General features: G+C 38.3%; 1 protein-coding gene across 1 annotated transcript; it reads right to left on the bottom strand.

Moving 5' to 3' along the window:
- Positions 1-209: 209 nt before the first annotated feature.
- On the bottom strand, positions 210-20,450 carry LOC124163798 (cell death abnormality protein 1-like). The gene is made up of 8 exons (XM_046540891.1): positions 20,376-20,450; positions 18,766-18,931; positions 17,925-18,050; positions 15,374-15,520; positions 12,609-12,743; positions 8,529-8,675; positions 1,732-1,854; positions 210-367 (listed from the first exon to the last, which is right to left on the bottom strand). The coding sequence occupies exons 2-8, from the start codon at positions 18,866-18,868 to the stop codon at positions 210-212; spliced, it is 939 nt and encodes a 312-aa protein (XP_046396847.1). The 5' UTR covers positions 18,869-18,931; positions 20,376-20,450.
- Between the last annotated feature and the right edge of the window lie 1,283 nt (positions 20,451-21,733).

Below are 21,733 nucleotides of genomic sequence, written 5' to 3' on the forward strand. Positions count from 1 at the left end.
TTTATATTGAACCAATTGGATTGATATCCCGCCATATCGAAAATTATACCTAGTAAAAGACATTGATTGCTATATTGAAATACGGGTCGGATTATGATTAAAGTGTGTGTAAGTTTATAAAGTAATTGTTGGATTTATTTATGATTGCAATCGATTCCACAAATGAAGTCCTGAATAGATGATTCATTTAGATGCATATTGCGCACGAATCACCGTTTACCTTCTGCGCAAGATTTTCTATCAGCGGCAGCATGGAATCCATCTTTGCAAGTACACTTTCCTTTTGCTGTCCTTTCGCTGCACTGCGAATTTGGGACTTGTTCACATCCGACGTTGTTCTTACATGTACTTCCGATCGTCTCGTCTCCTGAAATCGAAAATGAAAAATTAATACAGCAAAACACAGACTATATTTTTTCCAATTAACGTGCCATCGGAAATGGTCCGAAACATTTGATATTTCATGAATGCCAGGCAGAGAGTTTCGAAGACTAACTCATCGAGGAGAATACACAGGTCGAGTGTTGATCTAATCGTATGAGAATTCTATCCATATATCCATATTACAATGATACAAACACGGTAGATCACCATTCCCTTCATAATATTTTGAATTAGTCGGTCTTCAGGGTATCATTAAATTACAAGTAGTTCTGACAGAAATAACGCTCAAGCTTAGGTAACCAAAATATCTTTGGCTAATGCCACATTCATAAACGGATATATTTAGGAAAAAATCCTCATTTATTCCTTTTCGATGTTACATATAACATCGCTATATTAAACAAAATTTATTAAGTTTAATTCTTAATACTAAATCAGGGTGTAATGAATTTTTTATATTGCTAATTATTCTGAAATATATAACACTCAGTATCAATGGTTATGATCAAATTAAAATTTATAGTTCTTCATATACTTTCTTAGTTCAAAAGAGGTCAATTTTCGTTGTGAATTGCTACGGCTCTTTAAAATTGAAAAATTGTTGCTATTCTTCGATTGAATGGGCTCGAAATATATATTATAAACATTCAACCTGTATTTTTTGGCGAATAGAATAGTTTCATGTGATTAAAACTTCGTTTGTAACCAAATTAATGGTTTCGGAAAGTAATATATTGCGCAGTATACAAAACATTTTAATTTAGAAAGAATGGCATACTAGAATTGTATACCTCGAACTTTAGAAGGTAGGACAGATAAGAAGTCAAGTGTAATGGGCTGTAGTTACTTAGCACCATTTTAAGGTATCCTCATATCTTCTTCGTGATATTTCTCTACCAAGACACTTTTGATGCCGTGATTATTACTATATATTTTTAAATAGTAATTAAAGATCTATAATGTTTTAAATAAATGTAATACAAATGTAATATATTAAGTAAGCCAACTTTAATATCGCCCTAAACTTGCTTGAATACTCAATTAAAGGATACAAATGAAATCTCATCATCCGAAATATTCTTACAGGTATAATCAAATTGTAAACATTTAATGCTCGAATATTTATATAAAGTAGTTATACAGATTAAGGATGTTATACCATTTCCCCTGTTTTGGCTACTATATTAATAAATCCGATAACGTATAGAACGCAATCGCTTCACACTGATACCTGGCACTTGCAATGGGTAATAGCAGAAGGGATCGGAAATATTTCTTTACGCGTATGTAAACTCATCGTCTCCGGAGCTTTGAATTTTTGAAACTGCTCCGAATGCCCTTCCTTACCTGCTTTACACACAAGATCATCGCCTGCACTGTTCCCCATCTTGCAGGTGCAAAATCCTCCGATACACTCTGTGTTACCGGTGCATTCATTTCCGTTAGGGCAAGCGTCTCCGAGTTTAGCATCTGGAAATTTGAAGGGATTGTTGTTAATTACATAATTTGTCCTGGGTTGATATGAATTTATTCCCTCTAGAATTAGCGCCTCGAATTTTTAGCGATTCAGTAACTTGGATTTTATTTTGATGACGGAAGTATTTGAAAAATAAACTTTGCTAGGGGGCTGGTTCATTGATTTCTTCGATTCTTGATATTAGTCATGAGCGCTTTAGGGAACTGAATATACTCCTCTAAAGCGGTTTTCTGGGTCTCACCAAGTGCTTTGATTACCACTCTCGCATTTAAACTGTCTTGCTTGGTTAATCAAGAAGACAAGTTGAAGCATTATTTCTTGATTTTTATAAAGCCTTCGACTCGGTATATCACATCGAATTTTTATGCAAATTGAATTCGTGTGGGGTAAACAAAAAAGCAGTGAATAGGATATGCGACTTCCTGAGTGACTGTAAGCAAAAAGTAATTCTTAATGGAATGATCGCCGATGTAGTTAAAGTGACATCTGATGTCCCTCGAGGAAGCGTAATCGGACTCCTTTTGTTCATTATGTGCAGTCACTTTCAAAAGTCGGTCCACATACCCGGCGCAGCCGTCTCCGTTATTCTCCGAAGTCGACCTTCGTGTATTTCTTACGCGTTCCTTGACCACTGGGGATCTATTTGACTTGATCGGGTGGTGCAAATGGTGTAACTTGACTACTTTAACCCTCGTTAAGGTATCTAAGCTAGTGCTGGTTGAGAGTCTCGTCTCGGCGGTCATTTCTCGGCATTGTCGGGACGAGATTCTCGGCGCGGCGAGAATCTCGCCTGGGTCAAGAGTCTTGACGAGAGTCGAGAAGTCTCGCCCCTCGTCGGAAGTTCTCGACACCGGCCGAGACTCCCGGGCAAGGCGAGAATTTCCAATGAATACCGCAATCAGTCGATGATAGAGTTTACTAAGGTATCCCTTACGACTTTTATGGATTTATTCACATTAAAAAATATTTTATTTAATTATTTACCCTCTGCATCCAATTTTTCAAGGAGTGTGCATCATGTCTGGATGAGACTCTCGTCGCTCCGAGACTCTCGTCCCGACAATGCCGAGAAATGAAATTCTCGTCTCGACCGTCGAGACTCTAGGGTGGTCGAGAATTTTGGGTCGTTTGGTCAATTTATACATCACATATAGTAAAATAAAATTTTCTGAGCATTTCGAGCATCATGCTTCCATATTTTTTCTTCATATTGTCCGGCGAAAAACGATTAATATATGTGCTATTGTTAATATGGTCGTTTGCGTCACGGTTACCATCCATGTTCGCGTTCACCAGTGTCGGTGGTGAAAGATTTTCAGTCATTTTTCAATGATTACAAGTGAAATAACAGTTACTCCCCAAGTATAAATTTACTCGATAACAAGTGGTGTCTTCATTTTGTGTACCGCAACTTATTCCCATCCTGTAAAAAGAAAATAAGAAGAAGTATTTTACTTTTTTCCCTGGCAAAAACAACCGATAAGGTAATTTTTTATGAGGGAATGTAACTTTTGGATTATATTTTTCAGATGAGATATCGGATTGCCTTAAATTGCTTTTAAGATAATTTTAATTTTTCACTGGAACAGTGATATATTTATGGGCATGAGTAAAATGGCAGGCTTTTAGACCACAATGCGTCGTAGGAAGTTTTGTCTTTTTCTTTCAGGGGAATACTCGTACTTTAGTATTGATCAGATTTTTTCACAGACATAATGATGTGGAGGACATTGACATGCATGATATCACCAGGCGCCAATTACGACTGATTCTAGCAGAAAAAAAGAATCAAAATAGGGGAAAGAATTAGTTTTAACTCTCAATGAAAGGGGCAAAGATATTGTTTAGTAAATGTGTCTTAAAATGGTAATAAATAGGCAAAGAAGTCATTTAATTAATGATTCCGATGGTTTTTTAATTATTTAAAATATATTTATGATAAATATTAAGGCATTCGACCTTTCGATGATCATGAAGATGTGAGTTGAGTACTTACTGATACTTACTGATAATATATTAAAAATTATTTAAATATTTGCTCAGAGAAATGTAACGACTGGAATGAATATCATTCCGAAGTATCTATATATCTAAAAAACTTAAAAATCGAGCAATGTGCATCGGTAGTGTTTGGTAATAATGTGTTGAAGGTATCTGGAAGGTTAACTTGTAGGAACTTTTTTTTATACTCTTTTCTGACTAAATTCTAATTTTCCTTTCTTCCTTATATGTGCGTTGCAACGCTGATACGTCTCGGTATTTTTAGTGCAAGCCAGACTACTCAGAATACTGTCAGGGTAGGAATCGCGTGACTGAGAACTTGCCTTGTGTTCTGGCACCTGGAGTCGGGGAAGTCACGAAGAATTTAGGAATAGAGAAGAATGCCTCGGTAAGACTTTCGCGGACGGTGAGAGTAAGTCAAACTGTCCCTTTCAAGGCGCAGAAGCCATAGGCAATACCCGAAGTTCGAGCTCAGCGGAAAACGTAGTTGCCGGTTTCTGGATGTCAGAATGTCACGTGATATTTGTGGCGATCACTTGCGTCGGAAATGTATTTCGAGTGTTCACTTATTATCATGAATTATTGTGTATTATTCTCTCTTATCCAGCCTAAATTCGAGCTTGAACATGAAAACTCGAGTCACATTATGCACCTGTCATTCCGTATCATTTGGTGCTGCATAAAAACATCACAACTCAGCTCCTCGTCTCGCTTCAAGTGTAACACACTTATCTCTCCAGAAATGCTTCTGAGAACATGTGGGGAACAACTCGGTTCAGTCGGGAGATTTGCTAACTGACGCAGAATGCTCTTTAATTAAGATTGACTTAATTGTACTATCAATAAATTCTTGACATTTTCAGGATGAGAATGACGTCATTCCAATTCTTCACTTTTCATTTCTGAACGAAAGTGGATTTCGCCGCAGAAGCGCCATCATCGGAGCAAGCTGAGTTTCTTGGTGGAACAGACTTAAAAACAACTCAAGTGGAAAAGGTAGGATGGAGAACGTTTGGAGTTGAAGGTTTATGTAGGAGGAGGTTAAAATGCGTGAAAGGGATCGGTCGCTATAGGCGAAACAATTGGCAATTAAAAAATCCCTAGAATATTATCTGTTTTTCACCAATGTTTTTCTCAAATTACTTACTCAAATTACTCCTATGAAATTGAAAATTATGCTCACTTTCCGGCATTAAATTTTCGTGAGTTCACCTGAAACGCGTAGTGGCCCCTTGTGCAGGGTATATATTTCCCGTGTACGCTTAGGTACTATCGTTTTCAAAAGTATGTAGACACCCACGAGCCCCACTTAACTGATGTGGTAGGGTCGGTAAAAACTTGGAAGGTTGGCACATGAGGTAGCCTGCGTCTCTCACCAGTACGCTGATAAAAGCCGACGAGGACGGACGTCAGGTGATCGGGATAGCGAGACAGGAGTCAAACTACAGGCGCAATAGCCCAGGCGGATGGAATACACTGAGGAAACTCACGTCCACGCACACGTTTTGGCCGTCTGGAGATTTTACATTTGGGCTCCGTGGCGAGGTTGTTCCTCTTTTTAGATTCAAATTTGGACTCACCGAGAACACGAAATGAGTATGTCTCCGTAGCTGAGTAGGATTACTTCACGCTCAATTGATCCACTGAAGTTATGGGGGGATTCGAATCTGAGCCAATTGTATTTTTTTTATTTTGTGAAAGGTCAATTGATAACATAAACATAATAGATATAGTTGACTCAATAAAAAAAAATGACACCGAATTTTTCAGCGCATATTTTTTTTTAAATAATGACTCAATTTGCCTTTACACATTTATTTCTAAGCAAATTTATTCAAAGAGTGCAAATAAGTAGGGGAAGCGGCAAAGGTTGTAATTTGTCCTGGCCACTACCCGTTGAAGAAATGGATGATACCCATCCGGTCATAAATTTATAATTATTTATTGTTGTCCGATCAGTGCGGTGTGGTCAGGTTGGTTGGTCGGCTATCTCCGAGTCCCCCGAGGTTACAAGGGAACATGAAGTGCAATGCCAGCCATGGACAAGGATATTGCACGTCCATGAGCGGATCCTACGCGGACGATACTTTACTCTGTGTATCAGGTGAGCACGGGTGACTCCAGCTAAAACTTTTACATGAATTGCCACGAGAAAAAAATCCTCTAGGCCGAGAATCGAACCACGGACAACTAACCTTCCGCGCCACTGCGTTAAATACCAACCTACCTACCGGTGGCTAGTGGGGCTACTCATTGTTGCCGTCATTGATGAAACGCAAGGGCATAACATCTAGCAGCATAAGCCTCGGTAAAATTGGCATGGGGTTTCGGGAACTTAGGTAGCGTAGTGGCCTGCTCAGTGACCAGGAAAGGTCCATGGTTCAATTCCCGATCCATGGGAATTGAACCGCTGATTTTTTTCTTATGGCAATTCGTATCAAACATCGCCGTTCTCGCGGAAATATAATGGCCGATTTCGGTGCATGCAGTGAGTGCGAATTGTAAGCAATCCTCTATATTAAGCGCTACACATATTTTGCGAGTTGTATCATTCTCATGTTGATGGAATCGTACCTAAAACATCTGCTGAAACCAATGGAGGGTCATGCACATTTTAAGACATACATGTCATTGCTATCTTTCGTGAATTTTCTAATAAGAATTCCTAATGCATTTCTGTTATCTTCGAAGCGAGTCCTTGCTTACGGCCGAGTCCGGCTTACTGCATTGAAGGAAATTACAATTATTTATAACACTAAAATTTTTATGGTTTCTTTTCTTACTTAACCTCATACAAACGGAACCATTTCAGAAACGAGTTCAATCGGTTAAAAAATCATAAAAACTGAATTATTAAGCAAGTATCTTATTATTTTTAAGTCCTACAAGATTGTAGAAGTAGGATTGGCAAATGGAAAGAAAAATCGAAACGTCGATCATGTTTCAAGGCCAGACACTGTCCAAGCATTTATCTGTGGTACGTATTTTCGAAGCGCAACAGTGGCGCCGACTCCATGGGGCTTGAGGGGGCCCGAGCCCCATCAAAAATTCGTTATGGGTGCGAGGAAAAAATGTGTCATGCTTGTCGATTTTCCCCGGAGTGTACAGATATCGAGATTCGAGTTATCAGGGCTCTACTGTTGACCATATGACGCTTCTAAAATGCTTAAAAAACTTAAAACTCACTACTAGTAAAATTTCCCTGGACAAGATACCCGGTTTGGGCCCCCCCCCCCCAATATTTTTTGAAAGCCGGCATCCCTGAAGCGCAATTATTGTTCCGTGTGCCATGACAACACATTGATCTTGAGCCTGCGATTGAAAGACCGGTAAACGAAGTGTTCACTAACTCTGGCGAAAAATCAGACACTTGTTCACTAACACCCTGCTCCCTCCATTTTCCCACTCAAACCACCTTTATCCGGACCTGAATTTTGATATCGATAGGTGACGTCATGAGAGAGAGCACCTCCATTTCTGCGTTTCCATTCACGGCGTCTGTCGCGATTGATAAATATTTAGTTAAGATGTGGCCGGTGACTGTTACATCATCAATATTTCTACCTACAATGGTTTATCAACAGACCGTGGTTTCCTATTATTTTTTTATTACCTTAATCGAAAGATTATTACTCCTGGAGTACTCATTTCACGCTCTTAGATTTTATAATGACGATATCTATTTATCGCGATTAAATGAAAAGTGAAAATTTTCAAGCGCGCGAAAACGCGACGGCTAAGTAGGAATGATGGGAAAAGTCCGTGTGACGTATTTCTGGTTCCAGCTGTCGGCGTGTGAGGTGACCTTGGGGCGTGGCTTGAGCGCTGATACGACGCCGGCTGCTAGCAGGTAGCTGAGTACCCTGCTAGCAGGTAGCGCTTGGCTTAAATAAGGATTATAATTTCCCTATCAAACGAAGGGAACTTGCCGAACTTAGGTATTTTTAATGTGTGATTATTAAGAAATGTTTCCATGTGCTCTGTGCCTCATGCATGCATTGTTAATATCAGACGATGTAAAACTCCTATCTACTCGTATAGAAACTAGGTCCCTGTGACGTCACTTGGAGTGGAATCGCATGGGCGCCAACCTGGCCTTTTTCAAATGAGGTTAAAATTGACCCTTGCCATTCGTCTAAACCGGTATTTCTAAAACCAAATAATTTGTATATTATGAAGACACTAATGGTGGGTAAGGAATCGCAATCAGTGCATTTCGTTTTCTTCGATGAAGGAAACTACCCTATTTGACGACTTTTAGACCGTGAAAACCTGGAAAAAACCGTGAATTTTATAATTTAGTTAGAGAAGCCACCCTGTTCACTGCCGTACATTTGGAAGGTTTTAGATAAATTACCCCACAGGAGAAGGTTTTTTTTGCACTTTTCTGCACTGTACGGAAAAAGTATTGCTCATTATTAAGTAGTGAGCCCCATGCATTTTCAATTGAGCCCCATCATTTTTTCCATCACGATTTCTTACAATGCGAAACGTCGCAGTTTTTTTTAACAAAATGTTCACCTAAAGCCATCATGAAACTCTGCAATCTGTTGAATGAATGTATTAACGTCTTTACAATTTTGCATGCATGCCTCAGACGTGATCATTGACAATATTAAAATGACCTTCGATTTTGACAAAATTATCGCGAAAAGTCATAGCTTACTCATAACACAGGCGTTATCTCCGTCTTTTCCATGGTAAAAGGATGTGCACACACATTTTCCCTTTCCGTCCGCGGAGCTGCACATGGAATTGTTGACATTTTCGCAGCCCAAATTTTTGCTGCAAACGCTGCCAACAACTGCATCGCCTGCAAACAATGGAAGCAAATCATAAGGTACTCTCCAAGCACAAGAGGAAATACGATGTTAACTATTCCATTATGTATTAATAGAGGCAAATATTATCGGCGAATAAAAACTGTGAATTTCGTCATAAAAATCTGTCAATTTCGGTTTAAAATTTCGTCATAAAATTGCAATTCCGTCATAAAAAAATAGCTTCGTCATAAAAATTCACTCGTCACAAATATTCTTTTTATCCCAAGAACAATAATTTCACCAATAAAAATGCTTATTAGCATCTTAAATATACTTTTAATGGTAAAAACCTTGATAAAGAAGGGTCAAAGCAAATGCTAAAGAAATAAGTAAAGCATTTGTTAGATACACATACCATAAACACTTTTCTATGCATGTATGTATTTCAACCGTGTACCGCTAAACAAATGCGGGAGTTGTATAGATTGGGAATATTTTTGATTGGTATAAATTTCACTGTCTCATTGGCCTGCATGTTGTAAAAAACTTATTGTTTTTACTTAACACATTGATAACAAAAGTCTTTAAGGTCTTACACAAAAAATATAATATCAACACATGCAAGTATGTGTTTATCTAATATCTATAATTTTTTTCAAATATGCCCTTTGAAAGTATTCACACTCTGGAATTTAAAATTGGCTGAATCCTTCTTTTACTGGAATTGATATCCACTGGTCACACTTGACTACCATTCCACGGAATGTTGCAGGAAACATTCTTGGCTGCCCAACCAATTGGCATTCCGCTATTGACGTGGTAGAAAGTTGATTGCACCATAATGGTATTAACTATTGTCTTATGAGTTCCAGAATATAGATAGAACTACTAATGACATGGGTGTATGGGTATAAACATATTGTTTTTATTGAGCCTGTGCGTACGGACTCCCTAGCAGGTGCTCTTAGAATTTGGATGAGCTATTTTTTTTAAATTCACAATCAGCGACGACCACAAGATATTTCCTCCTTTGAAGGTAGTTAGTGAAGAGTCATAGAAGATTTCTTCGTCATCTAGTTAACTTTATAATTGGCGCTCTAAGGCGACACCCAAAGCCTTTAACGTTAATGCATGAATATTGGATTTCCTGGCCTCAGCTTAAGCAACCACGGGAAAACTTTAAGCAGATCAACTATTGATCGGCAATTTCCTCCAAGATTTGCTAGATTACACAATTGGGACTGGAGAAATGGGATTAAAGTTGAAAAAAAAACTTAAACGCCGAACGCCTACACATATTTTATTTTATAGGGAAAAGTTGAAATTTGGAAAGATAGCCCACTCTAAAATGTATTATTTATATGTAAATTGTATATTTAGAGTTTAGCAGTATTTAGCTCGGAGAAAATTGTAAAAATCCAAGAAAAACCTTTGAAAATAGCAGAGAAACATCCTCCAGTATGATACAGCTGCAAACTGATTCACTGATTGTGTGATTGACACAAATTCGCAGCCCAATTTTTACGGGGTACGGATGTGAAGTATTCGGTGGCAAAACTAAAAAGTTCATCGAGAGAATTTAACTGAGAACTCAAAAAAGTCATTTCCATCTCGAAATATATATATTGGCTTGAATTAGTGTGGTAGCCTGATGGGACTAAAAAGTTTTCGTTGATGTCAACGTTTTTCAAAATTTCTAATGAAAATGATATTCCACTGATAATAACTAGAATTTTCGCTCAATAGTTTGCTGTAGTCATATTTTGGAAAAAATGTTTTAAATATTATAAAAGATGTTTTCAAAATCGACAATGATTTTATTCTGGAATTAAATTTCGATTTTTTTCTCCAATTTGCAATAACTGCAGGAAAAATTCCATGAAATGCAGAACACTCGATTTTTTGCCTGAGTTTTAGGTTACCCCAGAATTTCGATGCGTCGAACTAAGTACAATAATATAATAAAATATTTTGGATCCAGCATTGTTATTGGTCGATTTTGGAGTTCAGACTTGACCATGCACATATTTCGAATCTGCTAGAAGAAATGATCAGCCATCTTGCACTCTGGAGAATATGTTCTTAACTGGGCTCAAACTCGATACACATTGATTCTGTAAATATAAGGAAAATAACGGGAGCTTACTACTCGCATGATTTTTGGACGATCATCTTGAAGCATATCCAACAAAACGTTGTCAAGTAAATAATTAAGACACTGTTTAAAGAAGTCACCACCTTCATTAGTTTAACCATACCTACTTGATCGGTGCCTTTTTCGACTGATACTCATTCGACAAATGTAATTATCCACGTTGCAATCAAAGTTCCCGATTTGAAATATACAAATCGCACTTGAATAAGATTGACTTATGAATGACAATCAACTTTACTGGGATAATTCTTTTACTTTTCGATGAGGATCTTAATTCATCTTTATCGATACACTCGCATCAAGATTCTAACTGATTTGCATGAAACTCTCAGGATATCATCCTGGCATCATTCCTGTCAATTGAAGCATTATTTAGGTACTCGATAATACCTTTGGATTTATGGTGATTATAATCTAAATTTAAACGAGATCTGGAACATTACCACACCGGCATGGGAAATGACATATCCCATTGTGTAAATATCCGAGACTCGATAGGGCTAATGATGTCGTCATGGATTTTTCTTTCGAATATTTTATTTGCGAGAAATTGCGATTCGGTTTAACCGCCAATCACTAACATGTGTCGATCAAACTCTATGCCATGAGCTTCCGATAAACAAGTGAAATACGTAATAGAGGCGTATCTGACGATTCTCCGTCCCTTTATGAACATCCATAGGTGGGCTCATTTTCGATACATGATTTTCCTGTTAAATTATCCTTTTCTCATAACTCCTATGACTGCTGCGAGATGACCTTGAAACTTCTAGACAAATATAGCATTTAGCTGACGGTTGAGAAATAGGTGAAAGCGATATAATCCATTTATTTGCTTTTCGATATTTGATCTGTTTTTTTCGTCTAATTGTAAGCCTTTCGATACCCTCCCTTATCCACGTTGCTTTCTACGGTATCGATTTAAAATTTGCAGAACATACTTTCCTCGTCTGGTTATATTTATTAAAGATGCAGTAAAAAGTGCGAGGCATGAAATCAGTTTAATTTATCCGATGTTAATTGATTATTTTTCGATAATGGTCGATTGTCTCTTAATAAATAAATTATAAGCCCATTTGTGTATAAGTTTCAGGACATCTTCTCGACTTTTTGTCGTCAATCGCCGCATTGAATTAGTGGTCGATATATTATTCCTATCGATAGTTATTGATATTTAAGTACACTTTGATAAGATTGGAATAATCACCACCACATACTGTAATAATGTGGAATTTTTTATTATTGGAACAATTATAGACCCAATTGTCTGGATCACGTGGGTTAACAATGTCTCAGTCGTCACATCGCACCCACTCGGAGAATCAAGCGCTTGTGAAGGTGCTTTACGAAAATTTATTCCCTTAAAACTAATTGCTCAGGGAAATTCCATTATGCATTTGAAAGGCTTATCGACCCAATTGCAATACTACAATATCGCTGCCGTCAAATTGACCTTCGAGATGAATGCAACCGTTAATCGGTTCGTTAGTATCTAAAGAGGGACATGATCAGACAATTGAAAATTTGGCTTTCAGAGAGAGATAAATGTTAATATTATAAAATTTCAAACCATTGTAAGAAAATGAGTACTGTGGGGTGATTATTTGCGGTGTGCTTATTATGTTGTAATATTTGAACGTTTCGCTTCTGAATTATCTAAAATTCAATTTTTGTCATAATGAAGCTCTTTTAGTTGTTTTAATCCAGAAGATATTTTGATTTAATATTGCTTCATTTCATCCCTATTTTTAACCTTTCTATATAGTGTAACTTTACTTTGGATGAAAATAAACTCCTGTCGGTCTTGAAAGCAGTTATCCGTACTTACCGTGAATGCAGATCAGGCTGTCATTCAAATGGAGCCCTGCCCTGCACGTGCATTGGCCTTCTCCTGGGCTGACATTGCATACCATATTACCAGAACACGAATTACTGTCGTTGCAGGAGTCTCCGAGTGGTGAATCTGGAAAAAATTGGCATCTTAGTCCATGCAGATTAAACATTAACTTAGCGCCTTAAGTGGCAGTTGCAGGAACCTCAAGCTGAGGACATTATAATGAAATTTTTAATTCGCACGAAAAAATGATATGTTGTGTCATGTAAAATGTAATGTTAAAAAAAATAATATGTCAAATGTACACCTGTTTATCTTCCGATCAGGGATTCGGCAGTTGATCTTATCGTTACCAAGGTGCCATCTTGATGATGACAATACAATTTTCGAAACTTGTCAATTATTGTGCGATCATAGTGAAACCTGGAAAAACTGATACCTCTCACGCTTTGTACCTTCTAAATTTACCTGGAACGAAGATTTCGATAAAAATGAACGACGTGCAATCAAGCTAGAAGTCGAAAATTTCTATGGACGGTTACTGAGAAGCGAAAACACGATCGGCATTAGCTCGTGACGTAATCAACTCCTCTTAAATGGTTAAAGCCGAACAATTTTCGTCGCGAATAATTCCATAAGTAGGCTACGGATAAATTATAGGAATAATACGGATAATAATCTCTTTATTTATCGAAGTCTACCATAACCAACAGTAAAAAAATGTGGGTGAACGCGCCTATTATGCAGTATTAGGAAAAAGAGTTTCTGCTTAAAGAAAGGTGTTATAAAACGTTTTCAAATAAAGGTATATTGTGAGCATGTAATTCTTATGCGTTATGTAAGAAAGTTAGTTATCCATATGTAAATTGCTGTGAATTCACAATCGAATGAAATTGTTTAGAAAAGAAATAACTAAATTAAACGATATAAATGTATTTTTCATGTACGCTGGCACCAGTCATGTTTTAAACAGTGCATGTTGGTAGCCCCAAAAATATTCTTCAAAGGGGTACCTATATATTCCACAATTATTAAAGGGTTTTCTCGATGTAATGTATTTGAATATGAGTGGAATAAAATTATATTATTATTATTTGTCTCGTCACGAAGGATGGAGCACCCGGCTCTCAGCGATCATGTAATGCCTTCCTTGTAATGCTTGTATGCAAATCATTGATGGCATTTGAAAATTTTCAAAGTTTGTAATGGAAATCGTTGCTCGCCCACCGATGCCACCTTTGCACTAGCGGCAACCACCAGAAAGTATCTACTCTTTCAAGCCAATAACGTTATTTAATATGAAATATTGTGCGGCCGTATTCATAGTCTCCTAAGCAAGTTGGTAACGGCTTAGCGGCGTTCTAAGTATTAGTGCACTATCGCAATGGTATTCATAGATCGTTACTAAGGGCTACCAAGCTTAGTATGCTACTATCTTAGCAGCCGGCTCTTAAACACCATCCTGCTTTGCTTAAGGGAGCTGTGGCGCAGCGAGGAGGGGTTTTTGGGGACAAACCCCCCCAGAGCTCATAGAAATTTTTAAGTTAAATCTATTTTACTTAATTGGATTAATATTGCTTATAGAATAGTGTGAGGATTTATAAAATATCCCTCAGAGGGCCGTAAAAATCACCATTTTGAACCATCTATATTAAATCTTTTTCCGGCGGATGGCCTCCGCACCTCCTGCTTACCCTAGCGGATATGCAATACCCAAAGCCCCCCAGTATTAGTTGCGCCTGAAACCCCCCCCCCCCCTAGACTTAATTCCTAGCTGCGCCCTTGAAGAAAGCTACTAAATATGGCGGGTCGTTGTGAATGGTACACCTTCGGTCACATTTGTTTGCTATTATGGGTGTTTCACGCATTTTTACCAAAGTGGAACATGAAAAGTCCATTCTTTAAGTAAGGCAGGAAACGTATGTATTATCATAGTTGACAGGAATTGAAAGTTTTGTATAGTTGCAAGCATAGAGTTTGTAATGGCCGCAAGGAAACTACGACGTGCACTGAACTTTCATTCGGTGAGTCGGATACAGGGTTGCCAAGGGTAGCCTTTCGGCTGGAACACAGTCGCTGCTGAGTATCGGATGCCTATCTGGCTAGTAGCATACTAGGTTATCAGCTCTCATTGTTCGTAGCTTACTTAATAGAGTCCATTAATACCTTTCCTTTAGTAAGCGACCAAAAGGTCTCAGTAGCCAACCAAGTTTGTGGCCCCACTTGGGTGTTTCAGCGGAAATCTATGAATACGGCGGATAGTTTTTTTTCTTACCAGGACTGCACTAGCATTGTAGAAGGCACCGATTTTTTAATACAGCAAAATAAATGACAAGTCATCCGCAATATAAAGACTCAGAATCTCAGAGTATATCCTCGATCACGTGCGTGAGAAGATAATATGATGATCGCTCAGTCGTTGGAACTCGACTTTAAATCTCATCCCTAATATTTCGCATTTTATTATCTCCGCAAAACATGTGCGCCGCTCAGCGCAAGAAGAGGGAACCACAGCTGTAAAAATCTTGGCATAACTTTCTTCTGACGCGATCTTAAGAACAGTTTAAAAACGAAATTTGGCATGTGGTTCAGCTTCATCCCGCTGAGCTGCGCGCCTATCGCTAATTTTTTATCTCGCATGACAGCTCAATGCATATTGTGGCTCGCCTTTGAATGGTTCAGTGATAAGCAATAGTGAAAGGAATGGGGTCAGCAGATTTTCGTGAGATGATTCTCTGAGTTGTAGGAGGACGACTTACCCGCAACACAGCCCTGAAACCCATCTGGGCCGAAAAATCCATCTGGGCATATGCATTTTCCTCTCCCGGTTGGGACACTGCACTGCGAATCGGTAATATATTCACAGCCAACGTTGTTGTTGCAAATACTGCCAATGGCTCCGTTCCCTGGTTATGGAAAGAAAGTACAACACTGAACGAACCATATGTCCATTCTTTGTTGCGCACTGTGGGTTAAAAAACTAATAGGACGGCGACACTTGTGTTGTTGGACGAAATTTCACATTATTTATTTTTTTACGTTATTATAAGGTCACGAACATGAAATTCATAATTGTTTAATTCTCAAAAAGACAATAGTATTACGGTGAATACCCCATTTTTTATACGGTGATTCATCTGCCTGTAGTAAATAAGTTATAAATATGCAAATTTCACCGGTCTCTTTGTTTTTTCTTAAATTCTATAATAATTAATCATTATTAGTCAACAATCCTAGGATTGGTTTGACGCAGCTCTCCATTTCTCTCTCCTATCCACCAACCTTTTCATAGCTACATATTTCTTCTCTTTTACATCCTTTATAGCCTGTCCTATGTAACTCATTCGGGGCCGTCCCTTGCCCTTTTTCCCTTCCACTTGTCCTACAACGATTGTCTTCATCAGACCATCGTGCCTCAAAATGTGGCCAACTAACAAGGAGACATCGCCAAAGTGATGTTCGGGATCTGCATGCGGATGTTATTAACTGAAACTATATAGGTAAGGTAGAAAAAGTGTCACGGTTTTCTTCCACATAGGCCCGGGTTCGAGAGATATTCGCTTGTTTCGATTTCGAGATTTCGCGCAGCATGACATCCCTTGAGTAATCGCTACCTCTTAATTACGGCCGTGTTTTTCTCTTCTAATTTTTTAAATCACTGTAACATTTTATCCCCATTCGTTTTATTTAATTACTTCGCGATTTTTGAAATTTAATATCAATTTCTGGGTTTCAAACGAAACTCCGAATTGTGCCTTACCACGGCGATTACTCAAGGGATGTCATGTTGCGCGAAGTTTTTACAAGCGAATATCTATCGAACCCGGGCCTATGTGGAAGAAAGCCGTGATACTTTTTCTACCTTACCTGTATAGTTTCAGAAAATAACATCCGTATCCAGAACCTGAACATCACTTTGGCGATGTCTCCTTGTAAGTTAAGGTTAAGGTTTTTAGGAGGTTTCTCTTTTCTCCCAATCTTCTTAGTACTTCCTCGATACTTACATGGTCAATCCATTTCATCTTCATCATTCTTTGTTAGCACCACATTTCGAATGCCTCCACTCTTGACTTCTCTGCTGCTGTCAAAGTCCAAGCCTCACTTCCACAGAGAAACATACTCTACATTTAGCAATCAATAGAGTTAATATGTATAATGAGATAGATTTACTGGTTAGATAAGGTGCTGAGTGTTTATTCTCCATTTCTCAATGAAAATGACCACGCTGAGAGAGGATGAAGGAGCATAAGGCATGCTGGAAGAACAAGGATGATTCGTCAGCCTTCGCCCGGCACATCTTGGAAATGGGGCACCAAAGCAGTTTGGATCCAGAAATGCTGCATTTTAAAGGGAAAGGGATGAGGATGGATGCCTTGGAAATTCGAGAGATTGCAATAAACGAAAAACTAATGAACGACATAACCTTCCTCAATCCATCCCCCTTATTACTCAAAAAATTATCACCCTCCCAAAACCCCCACCCCGACAACCCGAATTATTACGAACTATCCCTTCCCCTCCAGGAATTACCAATCCCAGGACTGAACCGCCCCTCTCCTTTAACAACCATAACATATACATATAAAGATGTCCTCGCCATATTTTATTATATTTTATGTGCTTGATGATGGCGTAACTCCCGAAACCGGTAGGAATTTTCAAATATATTGTGAAAGTTTTGAACGTGGGTTTTCGCAGCGAGAGGTATCGTTGCTAACGGCTTCCGGGTGCAGCTGCGTGTTGCGCTTTGTCGTGCAAGCTTTCGCGACCGTTGCAGGACGCATCATCAGGCGATGAATGTCATCGCCTTTTTTCGCCGAAATTTCATCGCCTGATGATGCGTCCTGCAACGGTCGCGAAAGCTTGCACGACAAAGCGCAACACGCAGCTGCACCCGGAAGCCGCTTGCAACGATATTGTGAAAGTATGTGTCTTTTATTGATAATATGGAGCCCTTCCACCACTCACAAGCTTCATGTTTCGATGTACTTGAGAGAGCGATTAGATCTGCGGATGAATCGTTCAATGAGCTATTCATTGCTCTGAACAAAAACGATGAGAAAATGGAAATGAACCGTTCCCGATGGAGTGAATCTTTAAAGTGAGCCGTTACTTGTGCGCCATGTGCGGCCACTCATTGAAATATCAAGCAATGCCCGTATTTTGCTAAATCCATGACGTCATCACAATATGAGCCCTAACTCGGCAATGCAGGATAATCACCCAAACATGTCCTAAGTCACATCTATTGAGCGGCTGGCAGGTGTGGAGGCGGCATATGTAATACAAAGATGCTTCGAAAGGTCTTACCATCAACACATGTTAAATTTTCGGCGGCAGTGAACTCTAATTTACAGTTGCAAAATCCAGACCAGTCGCATTCTGTGTCACCGGTGCATGGTGTTGTCGCATTGCAGGGGTCGCCGAGTTTTGAATCTGGAAAATAAATCTCAAGGTTGAATATTGCTCTATATTTGATCGGTCACAGGTCCAAGGTTTGCTAACGAGTACAGAATTTCAGGGGGATATGCGCAGAAGGATGGAAACGATCCTTGTTTGTAACATATGATTTTTAAGGACTTTTCAGGGGTGTTTTGAGAAAATAGAGAATCCATTCCAATTTCATATTGATCAGTATGGCATACTGCGGGTACAAATTTGGCCGGGTCACTAAAAATTAACGAGCAAAACAAACTTATGCCACTAGTTTTCAGACGAAGGAACATTTAAACTATTGAAAGTCGAACGATGACAATGCGATAGGTGAAGGTTAAAGAAAATAGTTACGTGCATTTTTAAGGATTAATCTGATTCACCAAATTTTTAACCGCTGATTTTTTTTGAAATGGTAACCAAATATTTCACGTGAAATAAACAGCGAAGTGAACTGCACCGTGTGTGCTTTTGCATGCAGGGAAGTAATTCAGTAAATTTTAGTTAACTTTGGTAACGCTTCATAAATTTCATTCATATAAGTAAGATCAGACATATCCTTGACGGATGTTACTTCTATTTGACGGTAGAAATTTTAAAATCCTCTGCCTATACAATTATTCAGGGGATAAAGAGATAATTGCAGCAGTTAAAAAGACTTAAAATTCACCAATATGAGTTTGTAAGAATTATGCCTCCCACCATCATTTCGACTCACCGGATGTTCGCACTTCTAGATCAGCAATTGGCGTTCCTTGGCTAAGGTACGGAGACAACGCCAACAATATGCCAAAAAATATCCCCTTCATAAGTATCTCCATTTCTCCTCTTCTGCGAATTTCTGGTGAGAATTGTTTTTATACGTTGCGCTCGGATGAAATAGACTGAAGTAGGAAGGTTAAGTTTTGACATGGAGAAAGACTATCGTGATACATGGTTCACTTTTTGATTTTAAGATATTATGGATAATCTGTCGAATCCAGGAACACGATAAACGGTATACTGATATTGATTGCTTGAGGTATGAAAAGTGAATAAATATGAAAATTTCAATTTTTTTCAAGTACACAATAATAAATCAAAGGCAAGAATAGCCTCAACAGAGATTCAGGAAATTAATGTCTGAAGAAGACACCGAAAATATTGATAAGGATGATTTGGCAAGGATAATGGCCAAATATAAGCTGCAAATCAGTAAAAAGAAAACAAAGGCATTAATAATCAGCAGTGATAGGGGACCAGGTCACGCATTCAACCAGGATAATAAAAGGTTGTCATGGTAAAAGAGTTGTTTACTTATGAACAGTGGCGCCGACTCCATGGGGCCTGAGGGGGCCCGAGCCCCCTAAAAAATTTGTTATGGGTGTGAGGAAAAAATGTGTCAGGCTTGCCGATTTTCCCCGTAGTGTCCAGATATCGATATTCGAGTTATCAGGGTTCTAATGTTGATCATATGACTCTTCTAAAATGCTTGAAAAACTTAAAACTCTCTAACTATAAAATTTGCTGGGGCAAGATCCCCGGTTTGGGCCCCCCAATATTTTTTGCAAGTCGGCATCCCTGCCTATGAAGCCGAGTGATCAGCGATGGAAACAACGAATATACAATAAATATTTAGTAGAATGTCACTACTAAGAGAGTACTGTACGAAAAAAAGATTTATTTATTGCTGGGAACTTAAGTATTGAAACTAGGAAACACTTCATCAAATGCCACGAATGGAGAAGTTTCTACGTGAGAGGCATGCACGTTGACAGCAACAAGGAGAAGTCAACATTAAAAACATTCGAAATGTGCTGCTATCGAAGATTGGTGAAGAGGAAATGGATCGGCCTTCTAAATTAAGGGTAAGTGCTTAGAAGACTGGGAAGAAAGAGAAGGTTCTTAGAAACCCTAAGAAGAAAGTGGGACGGCTTATTTGACCACATTATGAAACATGATTACCTAATGAAGCAGTCGTCGAAGGACGAGTGGCCAGGTAGATTGGCCAGACAAGTTAACAACTTTTTTTAATAGAAGAAATACTTTAAAAAAACATGAAATGGTTAGCAGATTGTAGAGCGAAGTAGAGATAATGTTGTATGTCAGCCACCTTGATATCAAATTATTTGGAATGTTGGCAACTTGCATGTCACAAAACGAGGCTAAGACCAGAATGGGTGGAAGCGAAATAAAGTTCAGATTGGGAGCTCAACAGAAACCCAAGATAGTCGAATGATGAGTGAGAAAGAGGTATTATGTTTTAAATTGAATCGATTTTAAACCTAGTCAGTATCGTGTAATACCCTTACGGATTATAATATGTATTATATTGAGTATTTGTCCTACCTGTTTCTTCGTCTTAGATTCTTAGGCTTCGTTCGGGAGAGGATTCCTGCGAGGCTCGCATTTGCGAACTGAGGACTCTTTCAAGCGCTAGTAAAAGTGTATGATAAAGGTAACACCGCCTATAAATCCTACTACCTTGGTGACCATTGTCGCCATATCTCACCCTTATCACCTTGAAAGGTTTGAATTGATCTTTTTAGCCCTATATTACACCTACGGAATAGCAAGATTGGTTTGCGGCAATCTGATCCTCAACTCTACCTGAATCCCTGTTGAGTCCTATATTCTCATAGCATTTATCCCAAAAAATCCCTTACTGCGCAATTTTATTGCTTTATGAAATTATTTTATCATCTTAAATTAGAATGGATTGCAGTTTGCCGCAGGGAATAATATTACTTGGCAGTAACAGCATTGCATTGTATATACTTAATAATATCCACGTCCTGATCGCGCCGAAGGATTGATTTCATGCTGTACCGGTGAGCTTTGGCTCACCCCAACCAGCCGGTTAACAATCAGTTAATTAAAAAAGATAGCGCACGTGTACTTTTGTGGGTTTATTGTGCTTTCTGTGTGAAATTGAAACTTATAACTAATATTTACAACAGGAAAAATTGGCTTATTGACGGCCATTACATTGGTAACTATGGATGTTAATAGATAATTAAAATTTTTCTTTTTTGGTTTATTTATTATTTATCAAATTTATTATGTAGATGTTGACATTTTCACAAATATTTTATTTTTTTTCCTTATTTTTTGGCAATTATTTTATAATTTTTTATCTTTGCTACATAGCATTAACAAAGAAATTTTATGTATATTTTTTTAATTAAATCTTTAATGCAAACAAACATGAACCTTTGAACATTGAATTGATTATTATTGGAACCTACGATTAGAAGGAGGTCAAGACATAGTAAAGACTCGTAGAAGAGTGACTTAATGAGGCAGTGTATGTGTCGTTAGAATATCTGTATCATAATTCCAGATGTTTTTTGTTTTACTCATTCAATATCTATTTTATCTGTATAATTCATCCTGTTGTTTTACTAGGAGTATAGCTGGTGTAAATAGTTAATTTGAACAATTACCTTTATCACCATCAGCTGGCTTTCTGACTTTCACTGGCAGGTCCCAAACACAAAATCGTCTACGACTCATTCTGTCCAAGGCCTCGTCTTTGATTTCCTCGTGCCTTCTTCCTAATCTCACTGTGTCTGCCATCTTTAGCCTTCTTCTTCCTCATTAACTACGTCAAAGACGATATTTCGGCTCTTGGTGCCTTTCGGCGGAGTAGCAAAAGCCGATAAATCGGTCCCCATTTATCCGAATTTACATACGGTTTTCTTAGT

The sequence above is a fragment of the Ischnura elegans genome, chromosome 8 (assembly GCF_921293095.1).
Source record: "Ischnura elegans chromosome 8, ioIscEleg1.1, whole genome shotgun sequence".
NCBI lineage: Eukaryota > Metazoa > Arthropoda > Insecta > Odonata > Coenagrionidae > Ischnura > Ischnura elegans.

Coding starts and splice junctions, on each gene's coding strand:
- LOC124163798 (XM_046540891.1), bottom strand. CDS start 18,868: ATGGAGATACTTATGAAGGGGATATTTTTTGGCATATTGTTGGCGTTG. Junction 8,676..12,608: donor CAGCCTGATCTGCATTCACG/GTAAGTACGGAT, acceptor CATTGTTTGCAG/GCGATGCAGTTGTTGGCAGC. Junction 368..1,731: donor TGATCTTGTGTGTAAAGCAG/GTAAGGAAGGGC, acceptor TTTCGATTTCAG/GAGACGAGACGATCGGAAGT.